The 21,105-nt window shown below is 27.6% G+C and overlaps 1 protein-coding gene across 2 annotated transcripts in view; it reads right to left on the reverse strand.

Moving 5' to 3' along the window:
- Positions 1–21,105, reverse strand: part of kst (spectrin beta chain, non-erythrocytic 5 kst) — a 194,958-nt gene that overhangs the window by 20,215 nt on the left and 153,638 nt on the right. For both annotated transcript variants that reach the window (XM_087161839.1, XM_071181673.2), the window contains exons 51-67: positions 20,580–20,771; positions 18,142–18,225; positions 17,342–17,460; positions 16,427–16,541; positions 15,430–15,543; positions 13,974–14,095; positions 12,354–12,414; positions 11,493–11,594; positions 10,577–10,765; positions 9,226–9,303; positions 8,288–8,551; positions 6,790–7,074; positions 5,408–5,533; positions 4,428–4,558; positions 2,913–3,099; positions 1,435–1,635; positions 273–368 (exon numbers count right to left, since the gene is read on the reverse strand). In XM_087161839.1, the coding sequence (XP_087017965.1) occupies positions 273–368; positions 1,435–1,635; positions 2,913–3,099; positions 4,428–4,558; positions 5,408–5,533; positions 6,790–7,074; positions 8,288–8,551; positions 9,226–9,303; positions 10,577–10,765; positions 11,493–11,594; positions 12,354–12,414; positions 13,974–14,095; positions 15,430–15,543; positions 16,427–16,541; positions 17,342–17,460; positions 18,142–18,225; positions 20,580–20,771 (2,466 nt within the window). The remainder of the gene's footprint in view (positions 1–272; positions 369–1,434; positions 1,636–2,912; positions 3,100–4,427; positions 4,559–5,407; positions 5,534–6,789; positions 7,075–8,287; positions 8,552–9,225; positions 9,304–10,576; positions 10,766–11,492; positions 11,595–12,353; positions 12,415–13,973; positions 14,096–15,429; positions 15,544–16,426; positions 16,542–17,341; positions 17,461–18,141; positions 18,226–20,579; positions 20,772–21,105) is intronic.

A 21,105-nucleotide genomic window follows, 5' to 3' on the forward strand; every position in this document is an offset into this window, starting at 1 on the left:
CTTCATTGTGCATTCGTAATTCTTATTTAAATATTCAAGCAAGCAATAATCGGTGCAAAAATTCTATTTCAATAAAGATTTTTTTAGCAAACGTGGTTAAATTAGTCATAGTTTAAAAGACATCATGGTAAAGTAAACAAAAATAATCACAAAATGCTCATTTTTCATTCAAAGTTCATTTTTTTAACCAAAATATTAATTAGTTGCTCTTGTATGTAATGAGCTATATATTCTGTGTGATGATCATATAAACCTGCACTGAATCTAATTACCTGCACTGAATCTTCGTCCTTTCCAAGATCTGAACTTGCTAAAAGGGGTTTTCTCTCTCGAATCCAAGATTCAGCTTCAGCTGCTTCTGAATAAAACTGAAAGAAGTTTAAGTTAACATAGTTAGTAAAAATTATTATCCACAACACTAATTGTCATACTTATTAGTGCAAAAAATCATATAATATATGAAAATTACACAATAAAGCACAAACACATATTTAGATTTCAAACAAACTAAAAATATTTCAAAAATTTAAAACGTCAGTCGATTTTGCAAGTGAACGACACAATACCATAGGATTCAATAAAAAAATTAAGTTATAAGGTTCAAATTAAAAGATTACTGGGATGAATATTATAGCCAACCACAACATGGTAAGGCTGTTTATTAATCGGGATAAAATAAAATAATTGTTACAAAACATTCAGCCAGATCTTATGATATGATTGTCACAAAAGAAATTTACATGAACATTAAAAGGGAGCCGGAGTAGCCTGGTTGGTAGGGCGGTGGACTTGTGCTCATCAGAACGGGAGTTTGAATCTATCCTGCCAAGAATCCCTGTATAAAATGGCAACTGGTGCACATTACATCTTTTGGGGTCATTAAGTTCTTCAAGTTACCATAACAAATCAATACCTCTGGGGTTCTGATCCAGGAGTTCCCTTGTCCTTTGGATTGGGTTCAAAATTACAAAACTACAGAGTTGAACATCGGTAGTCGTTAACCAAAATTTGGGTCGATGTCTAACGATGGTTATAAAATAAAATAAACATAAAAGAGAGCTGTGGTTGCTTAGGGTACAGAGCATTTGCCTCGTAATTAGTTAACCCAGGTTCGAATCAAAGAGGTGGCTGGTCGATACCAGTTTTGCATCTGACTTGCATCAAATACAGAGCCAATGTAAAATATGCTCATGGTAGAAATCAGCTGCCATAAGGCTAACTATGAGATGTTTTCATAATTTTCCTCTCGTACTAACGTAAATGCAGATGAGTTCCATTAAAAAGAACTCCATAAAAGCTAGTATGTCTCAATGCTAATGAAAATTACAAGAACGGAGTTGAACATTGCTAGAATTAAACTCAGAATTGAATCGGTTGTTCAATGCCGGTTATAAAATTTAACATTAAAGGATTAAAAATTATGGTAAGGCTTACTGTCTGAGATTCCACAGCATCTAGAAGTCTTAACTTTCTAATGCTAGATAAATCTTTCAATTGTTGAAGGGAAGATTGTAATTGGTTCAGCTTAGCCTCCACACTGGTCGATGCAAAATGTCCGATGCGTATCATCTGCTTGCCTTTGCTTATCACTGTGCTTATCAGAGGTTCATGGGCCTGAATTTCAGCTTCCAGTGCCTATAATAGGAAGCATAAGAAGCTTTTAATATATAATATGCATAAGAAACTTTACCTATGATATATGCATAAGAAACGCTTATATTCAATTTACAATTATAAGAAGCAAAAAACAAAAAAGATTATTGAGAATAAGAAATTATTTTTAAAAATTATACAGAAAAAAAAATGGATTAAGAAAATTGTGTGCATGTACACATAATGTGAGATAGAAAATTATCAGAAAATAAACTATTTTACATAAAATATAAAAGAAAAAATATTAAAATATAAAAGTTTCACTACACTATAATATTATAGCAAATAACTCCAAAAAAAAAAGATACTGAAGCAAGTTTTGTGTCCCAATTTTGAAAATTATAGAACAATTTTTTTCAGTTATAGAATTCTAAAGAATCAACCTTCCCTATAAATACAGTATACAAAGACAATTGTGAACATATTAATCAATAAAATACTACTTAATTTTGAAACTATTTAAAAAGAGGAAGGAAATTTTTCTTCTTTGTTTTATCAGTAATAATTTTAAATTAGCTAAATTTGCAGTCTTGGAGCCTATCTAATCTGGTTATTTGTTTTTGGTGTACGGACATTAGCTAAAAACGAAAAATATAAGCTGGGTTACGATTTTTTTAAAAATGAAAACTAAGAACTGCCATAAACGTTGAAAATGGTTATTGGGGAAACACATTTCTTTATTAATGAATTTGGTTATTTTACTTTGATTGGAAAAGTGCATACTTATGTACTTTTTTTTATAAATTTATCTCCTTTTCAAAATTTTTCCCTTGAATTATTTATTTATTTTTCAAAAAAAATTACTATTGCTTTTGTATTAACGTTTTACTTTAAATAATTTCACAAAGGTAATAGAAATATTAAATAATTAATGGGTGATTATTAAATAAATTTAAAGGTTTCAAAATCATTCAGGTCAAACGAAAGTCCTAACTATCGGAAACTCTTCGGTGGAACTCTAAGGTTCCGTATAACACCATTTGGGAACCGTTTTGTAAAGAAATATGAATAACTTAAGAAAATTGCAAAAAAATATATTACTTTTTCTTTTAAAATAATAATGGAGTAATAAACAATAAAAATTCTATAACGTTTTAATATTAAAATGTTTTATTTACATTTATCTATAAATTTGCAGATTTTAAATTTACTTTAACAAACATAACATAATTTTTTTAACTGATACAAAGTAAAAAAAAAAAAAAAAAAAAAAAAAAAACGTTGTCTGATTAGAGAATCGTTTCATTAAAAATAACTACCTGGTGTTTCTTTTGTAGATTTTGTACAGTGACAAGATTATTGCCCAGATCTGCTGATGCAGCAAGTGGTTCTTTTTCACAAATCCATGAGAGTTCATCTTCCACATCACGATTGAATTGGTGAAGAAGTAGAGAATCTTCCAAGTTTTCTCTTCTAATTTGTACGGGATCATGCAAGGACTGATACCTAACAAATAAAATTTTTAATTATTAATGTTTAAAAAATATATCTATTAACACTTTTTAAAAAAATGAGTATTATAAAAAAAGTTAAAAATAGATAAATGTAAAACATGAAAAGAATAATGAGTATAAATTGAAGATTTTGCGGTTTCGTAGAAAGTCATGATGTGAAAATAAGAATATCCCATCTGATAAAGGGTAGCAGTAAATATAAGTGATACCTATATGGTTTACACAATTTTAATGTAATTTTAATTTAGCTCTTGTAGTATTCAAGAGTATTCAGAGATAAGTTTGGTAAAAAACCAAAAGAGCTGAAAATAGAATGAAATGTTATGTAGAGAACACATTTTTGATAAAAATAACGGAAATTTATGCACGGAAAAAAGAGAATGTAGGAAGAATATTAACAAGAATGTATCCGCAGAATATTATCAATGCTGTAATGAAATATATTGATGCATTTTTTTCCCTATAAATTGTGAGAATATATATCTAAGTGTGCGATTCCTAAATTGCAGTAATATGAATCCCGATGTGAGGTTTTTAAAATATGCAAATACAAGGTGTGTAATTTTTAAACTGCGTGAATAAGTATAGCTATGCGTACTTTTAAATAACAAGAATTCGAACCACAAAGTGTGAACGATGAGGAATATTTTTTTTAAAAATTGCGTGAATACGAATCTTGGTGTGAGATTTTTTAAATCACACCAATCCTAGTGAATACCAAACGCAATGAGTACTTTTAAATTGCATGAATATGAATGGCGATGAGTTGTGCGAATAATCTTAAATCACGTTAGCGTAGAAGAAAAAGGAGTCCTTCCTTTTTTTTGGGGGGGGGGGGGCATAGAACTTGCAAAAGCAGAGCTTTCTTTGAAAAAGGGATAAATTTCTTCTATTAAATTGAAGGGGAAGAAACTAAATTTCTGCTAAAAATGGAAAAAACTCATCCATGAATATTGTTTCTGTTGATAGAAGGGTTTGAAAATGTAATTAGAAGAAACAATGAAACAACAGTAGAATGGATGTAGGGCAAGCTGAAAGGGAATTTTCCCTTCAAATCATATTTGTCAAAATTTTATGAATAGCTTGCAAAGCTGCGGCTATGTGAAAACAAAATTTTTGAGTTGATCTGCATACTCATATAAACATAGGAGCAAAATTTATATAAAAAATCCAAAATTTTTTTAATTTAATTTTTTTTTTTAGTTTCTTTCATTTCACCTCAAATAATATTAAATTAAGCTGAAAAAATAATTAAGTAAGAGAAAATTATTATACAGTAAATAAAAATACTTAATAATGTATTTTATGAAATAAATGTACCTGTTTACAGTCGTCAAAGCCTTTTCTTCAATTTCCTCCTTCAGAAAATGATTGCTATTCTGAAAGCTGATGTTCAAATCTTTTATTTGTTCAATATTTTCAGCGTGGTTATTTATATCTGTTTCCAAATGCTAGAAAAATTCATTTAATTTCTCAGTCATTCATTAGCTTAAGCTAGAATTTTTAACATAGTTAATGAAGAAAAAAAAACTAAGAAAAATAGAGAAGTAAAGAGTTTAAACACAATTTCACTTTATATAGCAGTATTCTAAGCCTTTAGTATATCATTTTGATTAATAGTCAAAATATTCTTATGAAAAAAAAAATTTCTTTCTTCCTCAAGTGAAAGTGTACATCTTAGATTTTTTTCATTTAAAAAATGGTCTATATACAAAAGAAATGCAGATAAGGCACAGAAAATGAAAGTATTAGAATTTTTTATAATTCAAATTTTTAAAAAACTAACATTGTTAAGTTATGAATACAAATTATAATACAAATTACTGTTAAAAAAGCCATTTTTCCTTACACTTTGAGTTGATTTTTCTTCTTCTTTTTTTTAAAATAGAATTTTTTGTGGAGACTATTGATTTAAAAAAAAAGCACTTGGGGTAAAAGCAATTTTTTTTCACTAAAAAGTCACTTAGTATCAATAAGCTCCTAAATTAATAAAAATAGAAGCATAATTAAATTAAATTTAAAAAAACCAAAATCTTAATTATAATCAAATTAACAGACATGAGTAAGGGGTCTCTAATTTATTGTTGGCTTGGTTATCTTATTTAATTGCCTTCAGTCAGTCATACCTCATATCTGTTCATATTGCATGCTTGATTTTTGTAAATGAAAGTTCTTTAGAAAGGGAGCGGTTAGAGCAAATACTTTAGTGTCTTGTCTATTTTTTAATTGAAACCAGAATCGTCTGTTAACTTGAAATTAAATAATTAATTTAATTTCTAACTTAAAGTGTAGAAACTTACATGGTGTTTTTTGAGTAGATTTTGCACTGCAGTGAGATCCTTTCCATGATCTTCAGACTGAAGGTGAATTTCAATTTCATCCATCCAAACATCCAACTCATCTAACATTCTATTAAATTGCAAAGCCTGAAAAACAATAAGAAGATATTCACTTTTGTGAAGAAGAAAAAAATATTAAGATGAGATCAGTTTTAAAAATAAAATATTTTTAAAAAAAAATTCGAATTGATTCTTTAACTGAAAAATAAAGCTGTAAAATCAGTGTTCTTTTTAGGGGAAATTTGTGCATCGCAAATTTTGCAATTGTCAGAACAGATCCTTCACAATATATTTAATTGCAAAAATGGTCTATTCATAAAATATTTTGTTACAAAATATTTCATTGTTAAAATAAACCCGGCGCAAAATATTTTATTGTCAAAATGGACCCTGCACAAAATAACTTATTGTAAAAATGGAACCTGCACAAAATATTTTATTTTAAAAATGAACACTTCACAAAATATTTTATTGTAGAGACAAATCCTTCACAAAAAACTTTACTGAGAAAATATACTCTTCAAATGTATTTTTTTATTTTTAAACTAAACTGATTTACTCCTTCCATCCAAAATTAGGTCGAAAATTTTGTCCCAAATCAATAGCAATATTTCAAGCAGGAGCAGTCACAAATAATTTTCAAAGCAGTCTAGTATATCGACACTAAGTACACTACTAATGAATAACAATTCATTAGCTAAAAGATAGTTTTATGTGATAACTGGCGGAGTTCTTACAAAATCGGGCATGGCATTAAGAGCGTGCAAACACTAGATTTTTTTAAAAATTAATCTGGCACTGATTTAAGGAAGGAATACTTAATAAATGTTGCTGATTGATAGCATAATGACACTTCTGAAAAATATTCACACAAAATCATAAAATTATCATCATTTGGAGATCGAAATGGGCTGCAGGTGGCGTAGAGTAGAACTCTCTACCTATGGCAACACCTCACCTGCTTTCACCATTAGCGAGTGGAGAGTCATAGAAGAAGGAAGTATGTTTCTGTCTTGATTTTCAAATAGATTAAAAACTTTTAAGTTAGACTACTATGCAGAACTATAAACTACATTGAACATAATTCTAAAAAAAACATCATGGAATTTTTGAAAAATATCTTTGACAACTAAATATTTAGAAAAGGGAAAATATTGTAGTACATTCCTATACAACTGAGGAGAAGAGGAAGGGGGAGGGTCAGGACATGAAACAGGTCTTCTCCCCAGATGGTGTATTTGAGCGTTATGATCGCAAATAATCAGTACAAAAGTATTCAAATGCAGCAATTATTTTGAGAAAGAGACAGTAAACAATTAATAATAATGGAAAAGAAAGTATACCTGATATGCATCTTGCAATCGTTCTTTCTTGAGGGCAGTTTGGTCTAGTAGCTGTCTCCAATGCATTTCCAAGTCTTGTAAAAGGTTCTGTATTTGGAAAGATGCATAATGCCCACCATTAATCAGTCTTTCCCCCTCTCCAATCACTGCATCCACTCTGGCTTTGTTGGCAGCCAATTCAGCCTCAAACGCAGCCTGTTTTTGAATTTTACTCAGGAGATTGGTTGGATCTCTATAGGATTCATCCGACGCAACCTGGAACTTCTCATTTATCCAGCCAACAACCTAGAAAAAAAAAACAAGGTTGCTTTTTTTATACTTAAAATAAACCTTCAATTGCCAAAAATATATTCAAAAACTTTAGAGTAGGAGGTGGAGCCGCGTAGCAGAATCATGGCAGCATTGTTGCAGAACGCTACAGAGTTCCTACCGAGAGATTTTTCCTTTGGTTTTTAATTTTGTTATTCTTTTCTGCAGAAATTTTCGAACAAATTTTTTTCCCTCCGGAATTATATTCAAAACATGCCTTTCTCATGCATCGGAGGGGAAAGAAATGCTTGTGGTTTTCTACTCTCATTTAAGAATAATTAAAAAACAAAGAATAATGAAGTAAAAAAATGGTTTTCTTTTCTGCAGAAACTTTTTCATTTTTTCGCCAGAATTATATTCAAAAGATGCCTCTCTCGGAGGGGTAAAAAATACTCGTGATTTTTCCATTCTCATTTGAGAATAATGAAGTTAAAAATTTTGCTTTTCTTTTCCGCATGCATATTTGTTATTATTAAAAGTATCTTGCAGAAAGATATTAATGCTAGAGAGGTTTGACATAGAAATCCCAAAAAAAATTCTGCCACGGGGGGATGGAGTGAAAAAATGAGTTTGATAAATAAGCTATTACATTTCCTAAAACATGTGTATGGACTTAAGATTTTTTTTGGAATTTTTGAAGCACCATCTTCATTCCTCCAAAAGACTTTAAACTTTTAAAATTTTAAGAAAAACATAAAATTTTGTGAATTTATCAAATTTTTAAATTTTTTCATATAAAAACAAATTACCTCTCAAAATTTGTATTTTAAATGAAATATTACAAGTGAAATTTTTCAGAATTTTCTGCACTTTTTTCATTCCTTGCAATATTCTTGAATTTTGCCATATTCACAACAGTTTTCCATATCATAGCAACATAGTGCAGTTATATTTTTATAATAAAAATTTAATTGCCCAAAGGAAAACAAGTCATTCTGAGAAGTGCTGCAAACATAGATTCTTAGGCTAGCAGTAGGTTCTTCCTTTCCTCAAAAAAATAAATAACATGAAAATAAAAAATATAAATAAAATTGAACTTGGCTGTAAATATTTAGCTGAGACTAAAATCGTGAAACTATGGAAAACCTGTAGTATTTTGCATCCCTGTTTTCTTAACATATGTTTATATTGATTTAAATAACTCAGTTTAATTTATATTTGAATAATTAGAGATTAAAAGCAAACAAACCTCATAGATATTGCGAAGAAACTTTTGCAACTCTCTGGATTCTTGCAACTTTTTTCTTCGTATCAGAGCACTTTCTTTCAGCTTGTCCAACTTATTGCAGACCGCTTGGCACTGACTTTGGATGGCTACGTTGTCATAGTGCTTCGCAGCTATGAGTTCAGTGGAAAATGTTTCTAACTCCTTGATCTTGTTACTTTGGGCACTCATCGTTTTCTCAAAATTGTCATGTTTTTTAACTAGAGCTTCTACGCTGGACATGGAATCCTAATACCAACAAGAAAATCAACGTGAAAACATAATACAAGAAAATAATAATTTTTATGTATAACAAATTAACGAAAAGAAAAACGATTATTTGACAAAATCTTAAAAAAGGTGATGATTCTAACTTTTTCTTATACTTTATAACATTATCTGTGAGCTAACATTAAGACAAAAATCTCATTTGCCATAGAAAACAACTGGTCTGATACTAATAGTGATCTACCAACAATTTTTGACATTTACATTCAGAATTTAATTAAAATTAAAACATTCTAGTTATTTAGAGATATCAGTTAGATAGAGTTACTTAGAGATATTAGATCCAGTTATTCAGAGATATTAGATAGTTATATTCGAGTTATTAATTAGTTACAGACTAATTTATGGTGAATGACAAATTTAAAATAGTCTAACAATTATTTTCCTTTTGAAAAAAATGGTCTGCTTCATTCATATTTTATATCTACAATAAAATTTTACAATCTTTCAAGCTTTTGTAATAGAATTGTACCTTAAAAATCACTTTTTAAAAGTTTCATTAAAAAAATGGCAAAAGGAAAATGGAAACAGTTTAATCAGTAAAGATCCTGCTAGATTCAAATAATAATAAAGCAATCCATTGACATATTTTGTTAGAAATACTTAATATTTTTATTGTTTTATTCAAATCATACCCCTAAATCTTCATTATTTAGAAAAGCTTCTTTTGCTGAAAGCCAAGACTCTGCTGTCTCAATTTGTTCTTTGAAAACCTAGAAGAAATCATACAATTAAATAAAATGGAATCATAATTGGTAAAAATATGATTGCAATTTAATTAAAAAATAAATTAAAGGATATGTAAAGCTTTTTCTTTTGATGAACATGTAAATGAGGAAATTGGGGAAAATTATTTTCTCTGATAGTTTTTATATGTAACAACGTGGGAATTTGCAATGTGGAAATGCAACTCAGACAGAAACTTTTCCTTTCTTTTAGATTTACAACAGATAGTTACTCACATACAACTGTAAAACTAAATGAAGCTCAAACAATATTTAATGTAATAAAGTCTAACAGTGGTTTAATTTAAGTCTGATTCAATAATATTAAGAAAAAGATATGGGGGAACAAACAAAAGAAAAAAAGATTACTGGCAGGACACAAAAATAACAGCGATCTGAGACCACCACACACATTCTTTGTATTGTAATTTTTTATTTAAAGTCACTTTATTATTATTTAAAAAGAAAAAAACTCAAAGCAACACGTGAACAGATTAGTGAAATTACGCATGGGCTAGTTAATACCTTTTAATAACATAGTCTTTCATACCAGTGCCTAAATTTTCTTAGTTCATAATAGTGTAACTTAAAATTATCTAAAAATCGGATAAAATGTTAAGGTAATTAGCACAAAAATCAAAAGCGGCTTAAAACTGAAAACACATTAATTACTTAAGATAATGAAATCACAGAGTGTGTTATGTCAATTTAATGCAAAAATAAAGAAATGAAGATGCTAGGATGTTTTTGGATGATAGAACCCACATTTACTCAAAAAAGGTAAGCCATTGTTCAAGAGTAACAGTAAACAGTGTGCATGCAGCATCATTGCATGGGTTGCTATAGCCACCGCTGCTGATGGATATTTCTTAGAATTGTTTTTCTTTTTAATTTTATTATGCATTAAATTGGTAAGTTTATTTTTGAGATATGGGACTAGAGAGATTCTTCAAGTTGTGAACAAAAGAAAATTTCATCATTTGAATGATGTTTTTGTTTTTCTTGCTTTAATTAAGAAACAGAAATTCTAACCTACAGTTCAGCCATCAAACATTTAAAATAGAACACACTAAAGAGTGCCCTAAAATTCATGCAAGATTATAAATATGAGTCATTTCTAAAATAAAATATTAATAATTCTATGAAAATTTTCTGAATTAATAAGTATTATTTTTATTCAGCAATCAAATTTTAAGTATATTGTATATGTAATTAATAGTTATCATTTTTTAAAGTTGTAATTTCAGTGTAAGTGGAGTACCTGTAAGTCTCTGCATTGGGTGAGCATGTGCTTCCTTTCTTCCCAAATTTGAGTTAGAGTTTTCCTCAGTTCATCTAAATGTTGAAGTTTAGTTTCAACTAAGTCTTTTGATGGGTGTTTTTGTTGAACAAGACGATGCCCAAATTCCTTTAGATTCTTAATAGCTTCCTGGCGACCATTGATTTCAGCCTGAAAGTTGACAGGTTTCATATAAGTAAATAAAATAAACAAATTGCAATGCAATCAAATCCTGTTTTAGCGAATTCCTGGGGAATGAAACAATCGCTACGCAATAACAAAAATTCATTACCCTGATATTACGAATTTCAACATTAACCAAAATTATTTTGTTACATTGGAATTTTTCACATAAAAAATAATAAATATTGCATTTAATTATAGATTTGATCTATTTGTAGTCTAAATGTAGAAAATATCACATCAATATTTGAAAAGATCACAAAAACTATTAAATTAAAAAGAACACTGGTTTTATTATCATTTACCTATCAAAAATTACATAATTCATAATTTTTTTTCTGTACAAATGGTTTCAAACCAGTAGAAATTATGAACATTTTCAAACAACTAAACTGGAAATCACTCTTTTGAAAAGCCAGGCATATTTTTACTTCATCAAACATGAATGGGTCGGGGTTTAGTCTTTTCAGGGTGGTCCCTTTCATATCTGAAACTTTTTATTTCATGAGAGAAAATGAGAATTGTTACTTATTTACATCGTCATTAAATCGGATTACCAATTTCGTAATATCGGTATTGTTAATTCGTTCTTTCTATGGAGATTTATTTGGGGATTCGGAAAATATTCGTTACATTGAAATTTTCGCAAATTTGAATTACTCTAAAACTGGATTTGACTGTAATAGTCTTTGATAAGTTTAAAAGGAAATATTACTTTTCGCTCTTGGTGAAGTTGTAGCATACTCTGAGCTTCAGAATTATTTGTGGCTAACTCATCAGAATTCATTCGGTTAGTGATATCATTCACCCAAGATTCCTGCAATTATAATAACATATTAGAATGATTAAACAATAATAACTTATCAAAACAAGAAAAATAGACATGGAAAGTTAAAACAGTTCAGTTAACCTCTTAACGATCGGTTAATTATTAACGGTCATAAAAGTGCCTATTTTTTTATCCCTGAAAATTGATTAGTGCTGACATCTAGTTTAAAATTAACTATCTACAATTACCTTTAAAATATCCTGGTACTGCCATCTGGTGTGTACAGTGAGAAATAAAATATTTTTCAGGCAAAAGAAATGAATTAGTTTTATTCTTGTTGGCATGTTACTACTGAACACTTCAGCCCAGAAATATCACGGGAGCGAGAAATAGAGGGCGAAACCTCACTCTGTCATTTTCACAGGAGCAACAAGGAAGGGGTTAAAATGCATTCAATGTCAGTTTTTAAAAAAAAACATGTTAATAGTGTTCAACTTAATTTTCTCTGAATTATATAAACAAAATACAAAACTCCTTATTTACTTGTTTAAAGCAAATAAACTAATTAAATGAATTAAGAATATAAGTTAAATAAATATTAGTTTAATGAAATCAATATTAATTATTATCTTTTGTTTATTTAATTATTTCAAATCACCAAACAATTTTTTAAATAAAGCAAGGATTTAAATAAAATGTATACTTATTCACAGATATCATTATTAATAATTATTATCATTTATTAATTTAATTATTTCACATAAATTAATACTTTAAGTAAATCAAAGATTAAAATGAAACACATACTAGTTCACTGAAATCAGCCAAAAATTTGTGCAAAGTGTAAGCAGATGATAGTGTCTGTTTCCTAGGGGGGAAAAAAGAAAAGAATAATTATTTTCTTTATATTTTACATACAGAATACTTTTTCCGTTAAAGTTAGTTATAAATATAAAAATTTGCTTGAGTCAAGGCAACTCAACAATCTACGTTTCTGAAATCTTTAAGTTTGAGAAGTCAATATCTGACGATTGTCCAAGATTGGCTATCCTGATGTTGCACCTTAATGTTACTTTAAGAGATAACCATACCACAGGAGAAACTTTTCGTCACTAATTTTCTTTCACCTTCATTACAAATTTTTTAAAAAAGAAAGAAAATGTGAGTTCAGGCAAACCAAGAGTAAGCCATTAAGTTTCTGTTGCTGAAAAAAAATTCAAAATATAAAAATGCAAACAAATTATTGGAAGAGGACTTCTCCATAGCGTAATACTAAATTATTGTCTCATAATTTATTTTCATTTTGATATTTTAAAAATTTCTTTTCAGTATTTTACACTTCATGACTTACTCTATTTTTGTTTGAACTCACTTTTTCTATACTTTCAATTTTAAATTAGTTATAGAGGTAAAAAAAAAAATTCAATGAAAAGTTTTTCCTGCTATGGCGTCCTTTTAACAAGCATACTCATTTCATTGACCCCACAGAGGTCACGCTTAGGCGGCTACCATAGACAGGCATCAAATCTGGGGTGGCAACTTTGCATTCACTCATATTGAACATCGCACTAGCATGATGCAAGATAAGTTACATAAAAAGACTTAAATGAAACAATAAAACAAAGACAATAACTGCAATAAATATTAACTTGTATTTCAGACTAACTACAGATTACTTATTAAGAATTAGGCACAATACATTAAAAAAGGTTTAAAATTTCAATTAATTAATTACATTAGTTTTTTGTCCATAACCTAAATTTCACCTGATACAGTTAGAAAGAATAATAGCTTCATTAGAACAAAGGTTCAATAAAAAAAAATCACAAAATATCATTTTCAAAATCATAACTATTATTTATAAATAACAAAATGTTATTTAAAATATTAGCTAAAAAAACAGAATAATTTAAATTTTAACAGCAATTTCAAATCAGATCCATCAGACTGTCATAAATGATTGTTGAGTTGAGTTTAATCTTTAAAATAATTGGTTTGATCTCCAAAAGAATAGTTTTAAAATGCTGAGATTAAATCATAGTTTTCTATAGATTGAGATCAATGATTAAGCAAATTAAATTTCACAACGAAAGTTAGATTTTCATTTTAATTCAACTCAAAGAGCAATTAAACTATAATCAAGAAGAAAAAAATTATCTATCGATTGATTAAATAAGATCATAATATAAATTAGATCTTTAAGGTATCAATTTCAGGCAATAAAACTATTGCACATTACCTATTGATGCAGAGATTGGTCAATTTAAATAAGATCATAAACAAAAATTACATCTTTAATCAATTTCAGGCATTAAAACTATCGCATATTACCTATTGAGACAGAGAGTGGTCAATTGAAATAAGATCATTAACAAAAATTAGATCTTTAAGGAATCAATTTCAGACAATAAAATTATCGCATATTACCTGTTAAGGCAGAGATTGGTCAATTTTCTCCAATTCTCTTGTACTTCAGACAGCTTCTGCCTTGTCTGTGGAGATACATCTGGATTCTTCTGAGTTAATCGGCGAGCATCACCATCATGTTCCTGTAGTAATATTTAAAGTTTCATTAAAAAATATGCAATTCATTAGGCAAAAATATTTCATTAGAAAGATTTTATATTTCGTTTAAATTTGAACCCAGTAGCAGGATTCACAGAGTGAACCTGCAAATCTTTCTTTCATAAATCTAAATTTACCTGCGATTCTAACACTGTCAGAGATTATAGTTCTGAAAGTTCAGTTGAATTTAACATACATCTAGCAAAATTTGCAACTATAAATTCCCATAGCTGCCAACATGCATATAAAAAAGTAAATTTTACGAAATATGAATTTCATGATAATTGTTGCATAATGTTCGAAATGTTTCACACATAGGGAATTTTATAGTCATCAAAATAGAAAAACTGAAATATTTTCCAGTTCTGATTGATATTAAATATGCCTGAAATGTTATGTATTATGTTTACTCATAAATTTTGAATAGTAATAGTAATTTATTTCATCAAAAACAGTTAAAAGAATTTTTAATTAATTTAGAAAGAGAGTTCTGAATAAAAATAAACTGAAAATTTTAGAACAAAAAATTTTTAAACTGATTTCTAAAAATGAGGATCGATTCATTATATATTAGTAATACCTACCTAAATATTCAAGTAAGCACGAATCTGTGCAAAAATTTTATTTGAATAGGAATGTTTCCTTTACAAAACTTACTAAATTTTAGGGAATTTGTTCAAATGTACAAAAACCAGAATTAAACGTGTAGAAACTGGCAAAATTCAGTAGTCTACTGGAAAATCCAGTAGAGTTGATAGCTATGAATTCTCTGTACATCAAAACTTTACGTTGTTAAAATTTAAATTAAATTTTAAACTATGAAACTAATAAAAAATGGGAATAAATCCTTATATATTTGAGTCATGTAACAAAACAAAAAGCTGGGTTTTTACAGCTGGGCATTTGAAAAATTCTTAAAATAGCGCTTGATCCTAATCAGACTTTTATTATAATAAAATAAAAAATTTAAAAATTCTGTTTTTGTTGCAAAATAGACTAAAAAAACTAAACAATTTAACAAAAAATGTAAGACACATCACTTCCGAAAGATTTCAGGAAACTTTTTGTTGATGTAAGTTTATTAGGAAAGTTTTTTAATTCTATGTTTTTTAATTTTATACCTAACAAAGCCTTTTATACCTACTTGGAAAACAATTTTTGAAACATTTTATTCTATTCTTAAAAGTTTGTAAATTTGTTTATGTAAGAAAGTAGTCAAAATTTCTATTTTAAGATTTCATTCTTACAGACACATAAACAAGTAAATAAACACATGAAACAAAATACATACTATTATAGGATAAATAAGAAAACATACTTTAAGTTTTGCTTCAATTGCTGTAATGTCTCGCTCAGTAGTTTCTAATTTACGTTGACATGCTTCAACTGACCTTAAATCTTTTGTTTCCTCTTCAACTGAAAGTGTCAAGGACTACAAAAAAATTATAATAAATGTAATTAAAATTCCAAAAAATAATTCACAAAAATTATTATTCCTCGCAGTTACAAAAATATTAGAATTGATAATATAACTATAAATATTAAGTCTTATAAATATTATAAGGTACTAATTTCTAAAAAGAAACCATTATTATTTAATCTTATAATTAATCAAATACTTATCACCGATAAACATTATCCTAATTAGCTCTTACTCAATGTTAATGGGATGTAATTAAAAATAAGTTCTGTTTAACATCATACAAAACACAAACACAACAAATAAGTTTGCATTTACGCTTCCATTTATTCCTCATTATTAAAGTTAGATTTTAGAGATTGAAAACATTTGGGCGAGGGTCAAAAGATAATTTCTGATTATATTTCATGTGTATATATAGATACATATACATTTACATATATATGTATTATATACACAAAAAATAATATAACTTTCAATCTTGAAAAAAAAATTGGGGAGAGGGGGTGGAGCTGGTCAGAATTACGTAATTGAATTCTTAATTACGAGATAAAATTTAAACAATTTAATATTATAATTCTTACTTAATTTTTAAGATATTATCAAATAGAACAGGTTAATGAAAAAAGTATTAGACCTTACAATTAAAAATACAGTTATTAATACGTAATTACACTGACTCATTAGCATTAAAGCCAATTCATAATCAATAAACATCATTTTAATTGATGATTATCAGTTGCTTTCATAAAGTATAAAACAAATAAAAAGAATAATAAACCAGATTTTTAATAATTCTCATTGATTCCTTGTAGAAATAAGTTCATAAAACATAAAGTTTAGTCAACATTATAAGAAAAACATTAAAGTGCAGATAAAACAAAATTACAGTTACTTTTTCATTGATACGGTCATTTGTATCATCGACATCTCTGTTGAAGCCATGGACATCAGATGCATTTGACAATTTTTGACGATACAATTCCAAGGCACCCTGTAAGGCTTTCCATCTAAAAGTTACAAAAAAAAAATAAATAAATAAAAAATACTTAAAAGAGAATTTTAGATAAAAGGATAATATTTAAATTGTTCTTTTTTATACAGAATACCCTTTTAAAGATAACATCAATTAAGCTCTTCAATTATGAAGACAGTATCAGAATTAAAAAATATTGTGAAAGAAAATGAATAACTGTTTAAAAATGTTAGCTGATATTTATGTTAGTTTTAAATATAGAATATTTATTTATCTTAAATAAAGCAGCGTGAAATTGGAAAGAATATTTTTTTAAACAGTTTCTTGATGTTCCAATACATTTTAAAGCTGCTTAATAAGACAACACATCTTCTTGAAAGCTTTTGCTAACAATTTTAATGAGATATGAGATTCAACATGCATCACAAATTTGTTTTCAGACTAAGTTTACTAAATAGGTTGCAAGTCAACAGTCTATAATCAACTTTGTTGCACTGTCTAAAAAACTATTACAATACTTCATATTCTTTTTTATCAAAGACACAAAAAGATTTTTTAAGTTTCATCCTAATCAGTTTCAGTTTTCCAAATTCTATAAACTTTTGCCTTATTAATTTTGTTAAATTTTTAAAAAAATAATATTTTATACACTTAACACATTGTTTTAATAAGAATATTATTACCATAATCTATTACCTCATTGCACATTATTGTTATTGTTGTTTCATTATTGTTCTTCGTCAAATTATTTTTTAGTTTGTTTTATTGTACTTTGATGTAAAATAGAAGTGTGTTTTTCTCAATCCTATTTCATATGAAGTATGGGCTACTTACTTTCGATTCAGTTCTTCTTGTCTTTGCTGCACAGACTGATTGTCAGATCTTCCCTGTCGAATCAACTTATTAGCCAAAGAGTTAATGTTCTTCATTCGCAGTTCATCTACTCGCATATCCTATAAGTTCAAAAACAAAATAAAATAAAAGGTTTATATATACTCTCTAAAAGCAATATATGTATGAAATCTAACTTTAAATGTTTCAAAATAAATATTTAACAAATGTTCTAGGATGCATGCTAAATATTTACAATCTGGGTATTAAATTTACAAAGTATAAAAAAAAAAATTTCTGCCAACTCAAAAAGGATAAATTGACAGAAACCAAAAATGTCAAACGGAAATCAACAATGTGTTTTTAAAATAAAATATTTGTCATCAGAATGACAAATATTTTATTTAAACAAATTTTATCCTAATCAATACTTTTAATTAACTATGATAATTCTGATCACACTATTAAAGTGTTTAAAATTATCCAATATGAAAAACAAAATATCTTTACAACCATCTTTTTAGTCCTTTTATTTATTATTGGGCCATTCATTTAGATTAGTTATTCATTTAGAATATAAAAATGTTATTTAGCTAGTATAATATAACAAAATGCACTATTTTGTATATTGCAGCAATGTAACAGGCATATTACAATTACATATTAGTTTGCATATTGATGCAACGTATTAGATGGCATATCACAGAAACATATGAGTCTGCATATTACAGCAACATATTAACCTAGATATTGCAGTAATATATAGCTCAGTGATGAGAAGAAAAAAAATTGAAAATACTCACAGAATCAACATCATCTAGCTTCCTTTGAAGAGCTTGACAGTGTTCAAAATCTTTTCCAGTATCTCCAGCTTGAACCATCATTTCCTACACAGAAATTGAATTTCTTTGTCAAAACAAAAAGCATTTGCGTAAATGATTATACACTTTTTAAAAGGTAGGAGCACATTAACAGCGTGTATTTTTGAATTAGATAGATACTAATGTTACATGTGCAAAATATTCACAATGTATTCATGATTCTTTTTTTTTTTCACATAAAATTAACACTTATAATTTTTTCCTATGAATTTTAGGAAAGTATCAGATTATTTTAAACAAAAAAATTTTGGGAAAAAGAATTCAGTTCTGTGTGCCTAACATTTCTTGGAAACTAATATGTTTAAGATGTAAGAAAAGGGGCTTTTTGTTACAGAAATATTTAATGAAAAAGCAAGAAGACACTTAAATACTTAATTATATTAAGGATTGAGAAATAATCTTAAAGTACTTACTTTAATTTATCTTTTGCTAAAATAACACCAGGGTTCCGTATGTTATGTTTTTGTACAAGCGTCAGTATAATAAATTGCTTTTTGTAAAAAACTTTCCCTCAGTACTATAACTCATCCTTTGCTGATATTTAATTAATTGTTTGAGTCATTATCAAGTAATAATCCTATTTAAACTTTATACTTTTATTTGCAAGCATTTAAACACTACCTAATATATATATATCCATATAACATAAAATCATAATGGTCTGACACTGTTTTCCATTGTTGTCGGCGCATTTTTATTGGCCGGAAAATCACGTGGTAGGATCTAGTTTTCCCTCATTCATTTCCATATTGTTTTGGTTGTCATCAGCATAAAATTAACAATAGTCGTAAAGGTAGTGTTTGCCTTTAAATACTTTTGTATCCCTAATTTAAACTTAATTTTCAGTACTGCTACTACTAACGAGAATATTAAATTATGGTTGTGAACTCATCAAATTTGTTCGAACAATATAACGTTATAAGAATATAAATGTTACTTAAAAAAATGATTACTTTGAAAAATCACTTCCGTTCACCAAGTACTAATAGATAGCAATATTTGGACGTATGAAGTAGAGGCACAAGAGTAAGCAAACAGAATTCCTTTTAGTACATATATGTTAAGTGAATAATTTTAACTTTAATAGAAAAACTGCTTTCTGCCAAGAAAAGACAATTATTGCGAAGCAATAATCGGGGTTGGTGAACGGCAGAGAACAGGGGGCTTAGCCCCCTAGTATATATATAATATTATAGTGTTACATTGGTTAAAATAAAGACTAAAATTGGCTGTCTTGATAGGGAAAAATATTTTTTCAAGGTATTTTTATTTTCAGTGCAATAAATAAATAATATAAGCAGTGATTTATGATCCTGTCACTAGATAGAATTATAAAATGACTCTAAAATTTTAACTATGCAAAAATTTAAAGTTACTAATTGTTGCCAGAGGTTTAAGTTTAGATATGCGTCAGAGTCTCATCTCTTGAGAACTATCCAATTCTTTTTTATTACATCATATTACCTATCTAATAAAAAGTATATAAAAATTCTTTGGAAATCAAAATAAATATTATAAAGTTGAGTCAAAAGTAACTCCCACTATTCTTTGTTGCTCATTATCAGATTTGAAGAAAAAATTTTGAACTGTGAATCTAAAGCTCAAGTAAGTTTAAAGCACATGGTAATTTTTATTATAAGAATAAAAAAAAATTATTTTTAAAAATTCATTTTAAAAGCTTAGAATTCGTTTAAAATTTAAGCAAAATAATAATTTTATTTAATAAATGCATTTTGAAATCCAGATTCGATAATACTTGTTGAATCTTGGACTCAGAAACAAAAAAAAATTTACCCCTCCTTGGTTTTTTAATTTAATTATTTTATATATTTTTAAATTAAATTATGAAGACCACTTGCTCCTACCACATTACAATGGTCAACAAAACATGTTATTGAGATTGACCTCTGAAAACCATTGAATAGAGTAAGTAAGAAATGTTCTAGAATGTCCTATTTGTTTATTGTGTTATTTAAACTTCATATGGCTTCACAAATAAGAGAATTTCTCATCTTTCTACATCCTGTCTTTCTAATACTTTGTGAATAAAAATCAGAAAATTATTCAGAAATTTTTAAATTCTGCGAAATGACCAATATTTGCCATGACTGGTTTTTAAGAGAGAAATATCAATGGCTTTGCTACTATTTATGAGTAAAAATTTGAAGCCGAAAGAAATTAAAAATAAATATATTTTTATACGGATGTTCACTATGTTTTCAAGTCAACTACTCTAACTTTTATCTTAAGAAATAGAAACAATAAATTGCAGAAAATAGATTTCATTTTTTCTTTTTAAAGATATCACAGTTTTGTGCACATTTAAAACCATGAAAAAGTGATCTAATTGAAACAAATACCTTGTCTCTAATCCATGCTTCAATTTTCTCTGCTTGATTGTTAAATTCCAATATATCTTGAGCTTCCTCTAAACCACGTCCCAAATTGGTTGAAGAGGTAATCAACTCATTCCACTGTTTCAAAAGCCTTTCCAGTTGCTGCCTCACTTTAGAGGAAGACTCGTGGTTCTTGGATAACAGAAGCTCTCCTTTCTGTGTTGTAGTAAAAAAGAATTGTTCATAAACAAATAATTCAAATCAGTAATATAAACAAATTGAATAATTTAAATTACATAACTGCTAACTCTTCATATAGTGGAAGATTCTAAATAGTTATAGCAAAAATGTGTTAATATTCAATTCTTGAATACAAATATTTGACATAAAAACAAATTATCTACTATGACCAGTAAATTACATAAACATATATAAAAAATAAAACATTTCCACAACAGCCTGTTGCAAGGCTTCAAAATTTCATGATCAATGTCATGATTATGGTAATGTGGTCAATTTTAACATACATATAATAAAAAATATTATATAA

This window comes from Parasteatoda tepidariorum, chromosome 4 (genome assembly GCF_982258835.1).
Source record: "Parasteatoda tepidariorum strain Cologne lab strain chromosome 4, Ptep-v5.0, whole genome shotgun sequence".
NCBI classification, from domain to species: Eukaryota; Metazoa; Arthropoda; class Arachnida; order Araneae; family Theridiidae; genus Parasteatoda; species Parasteatoda tepidariorum.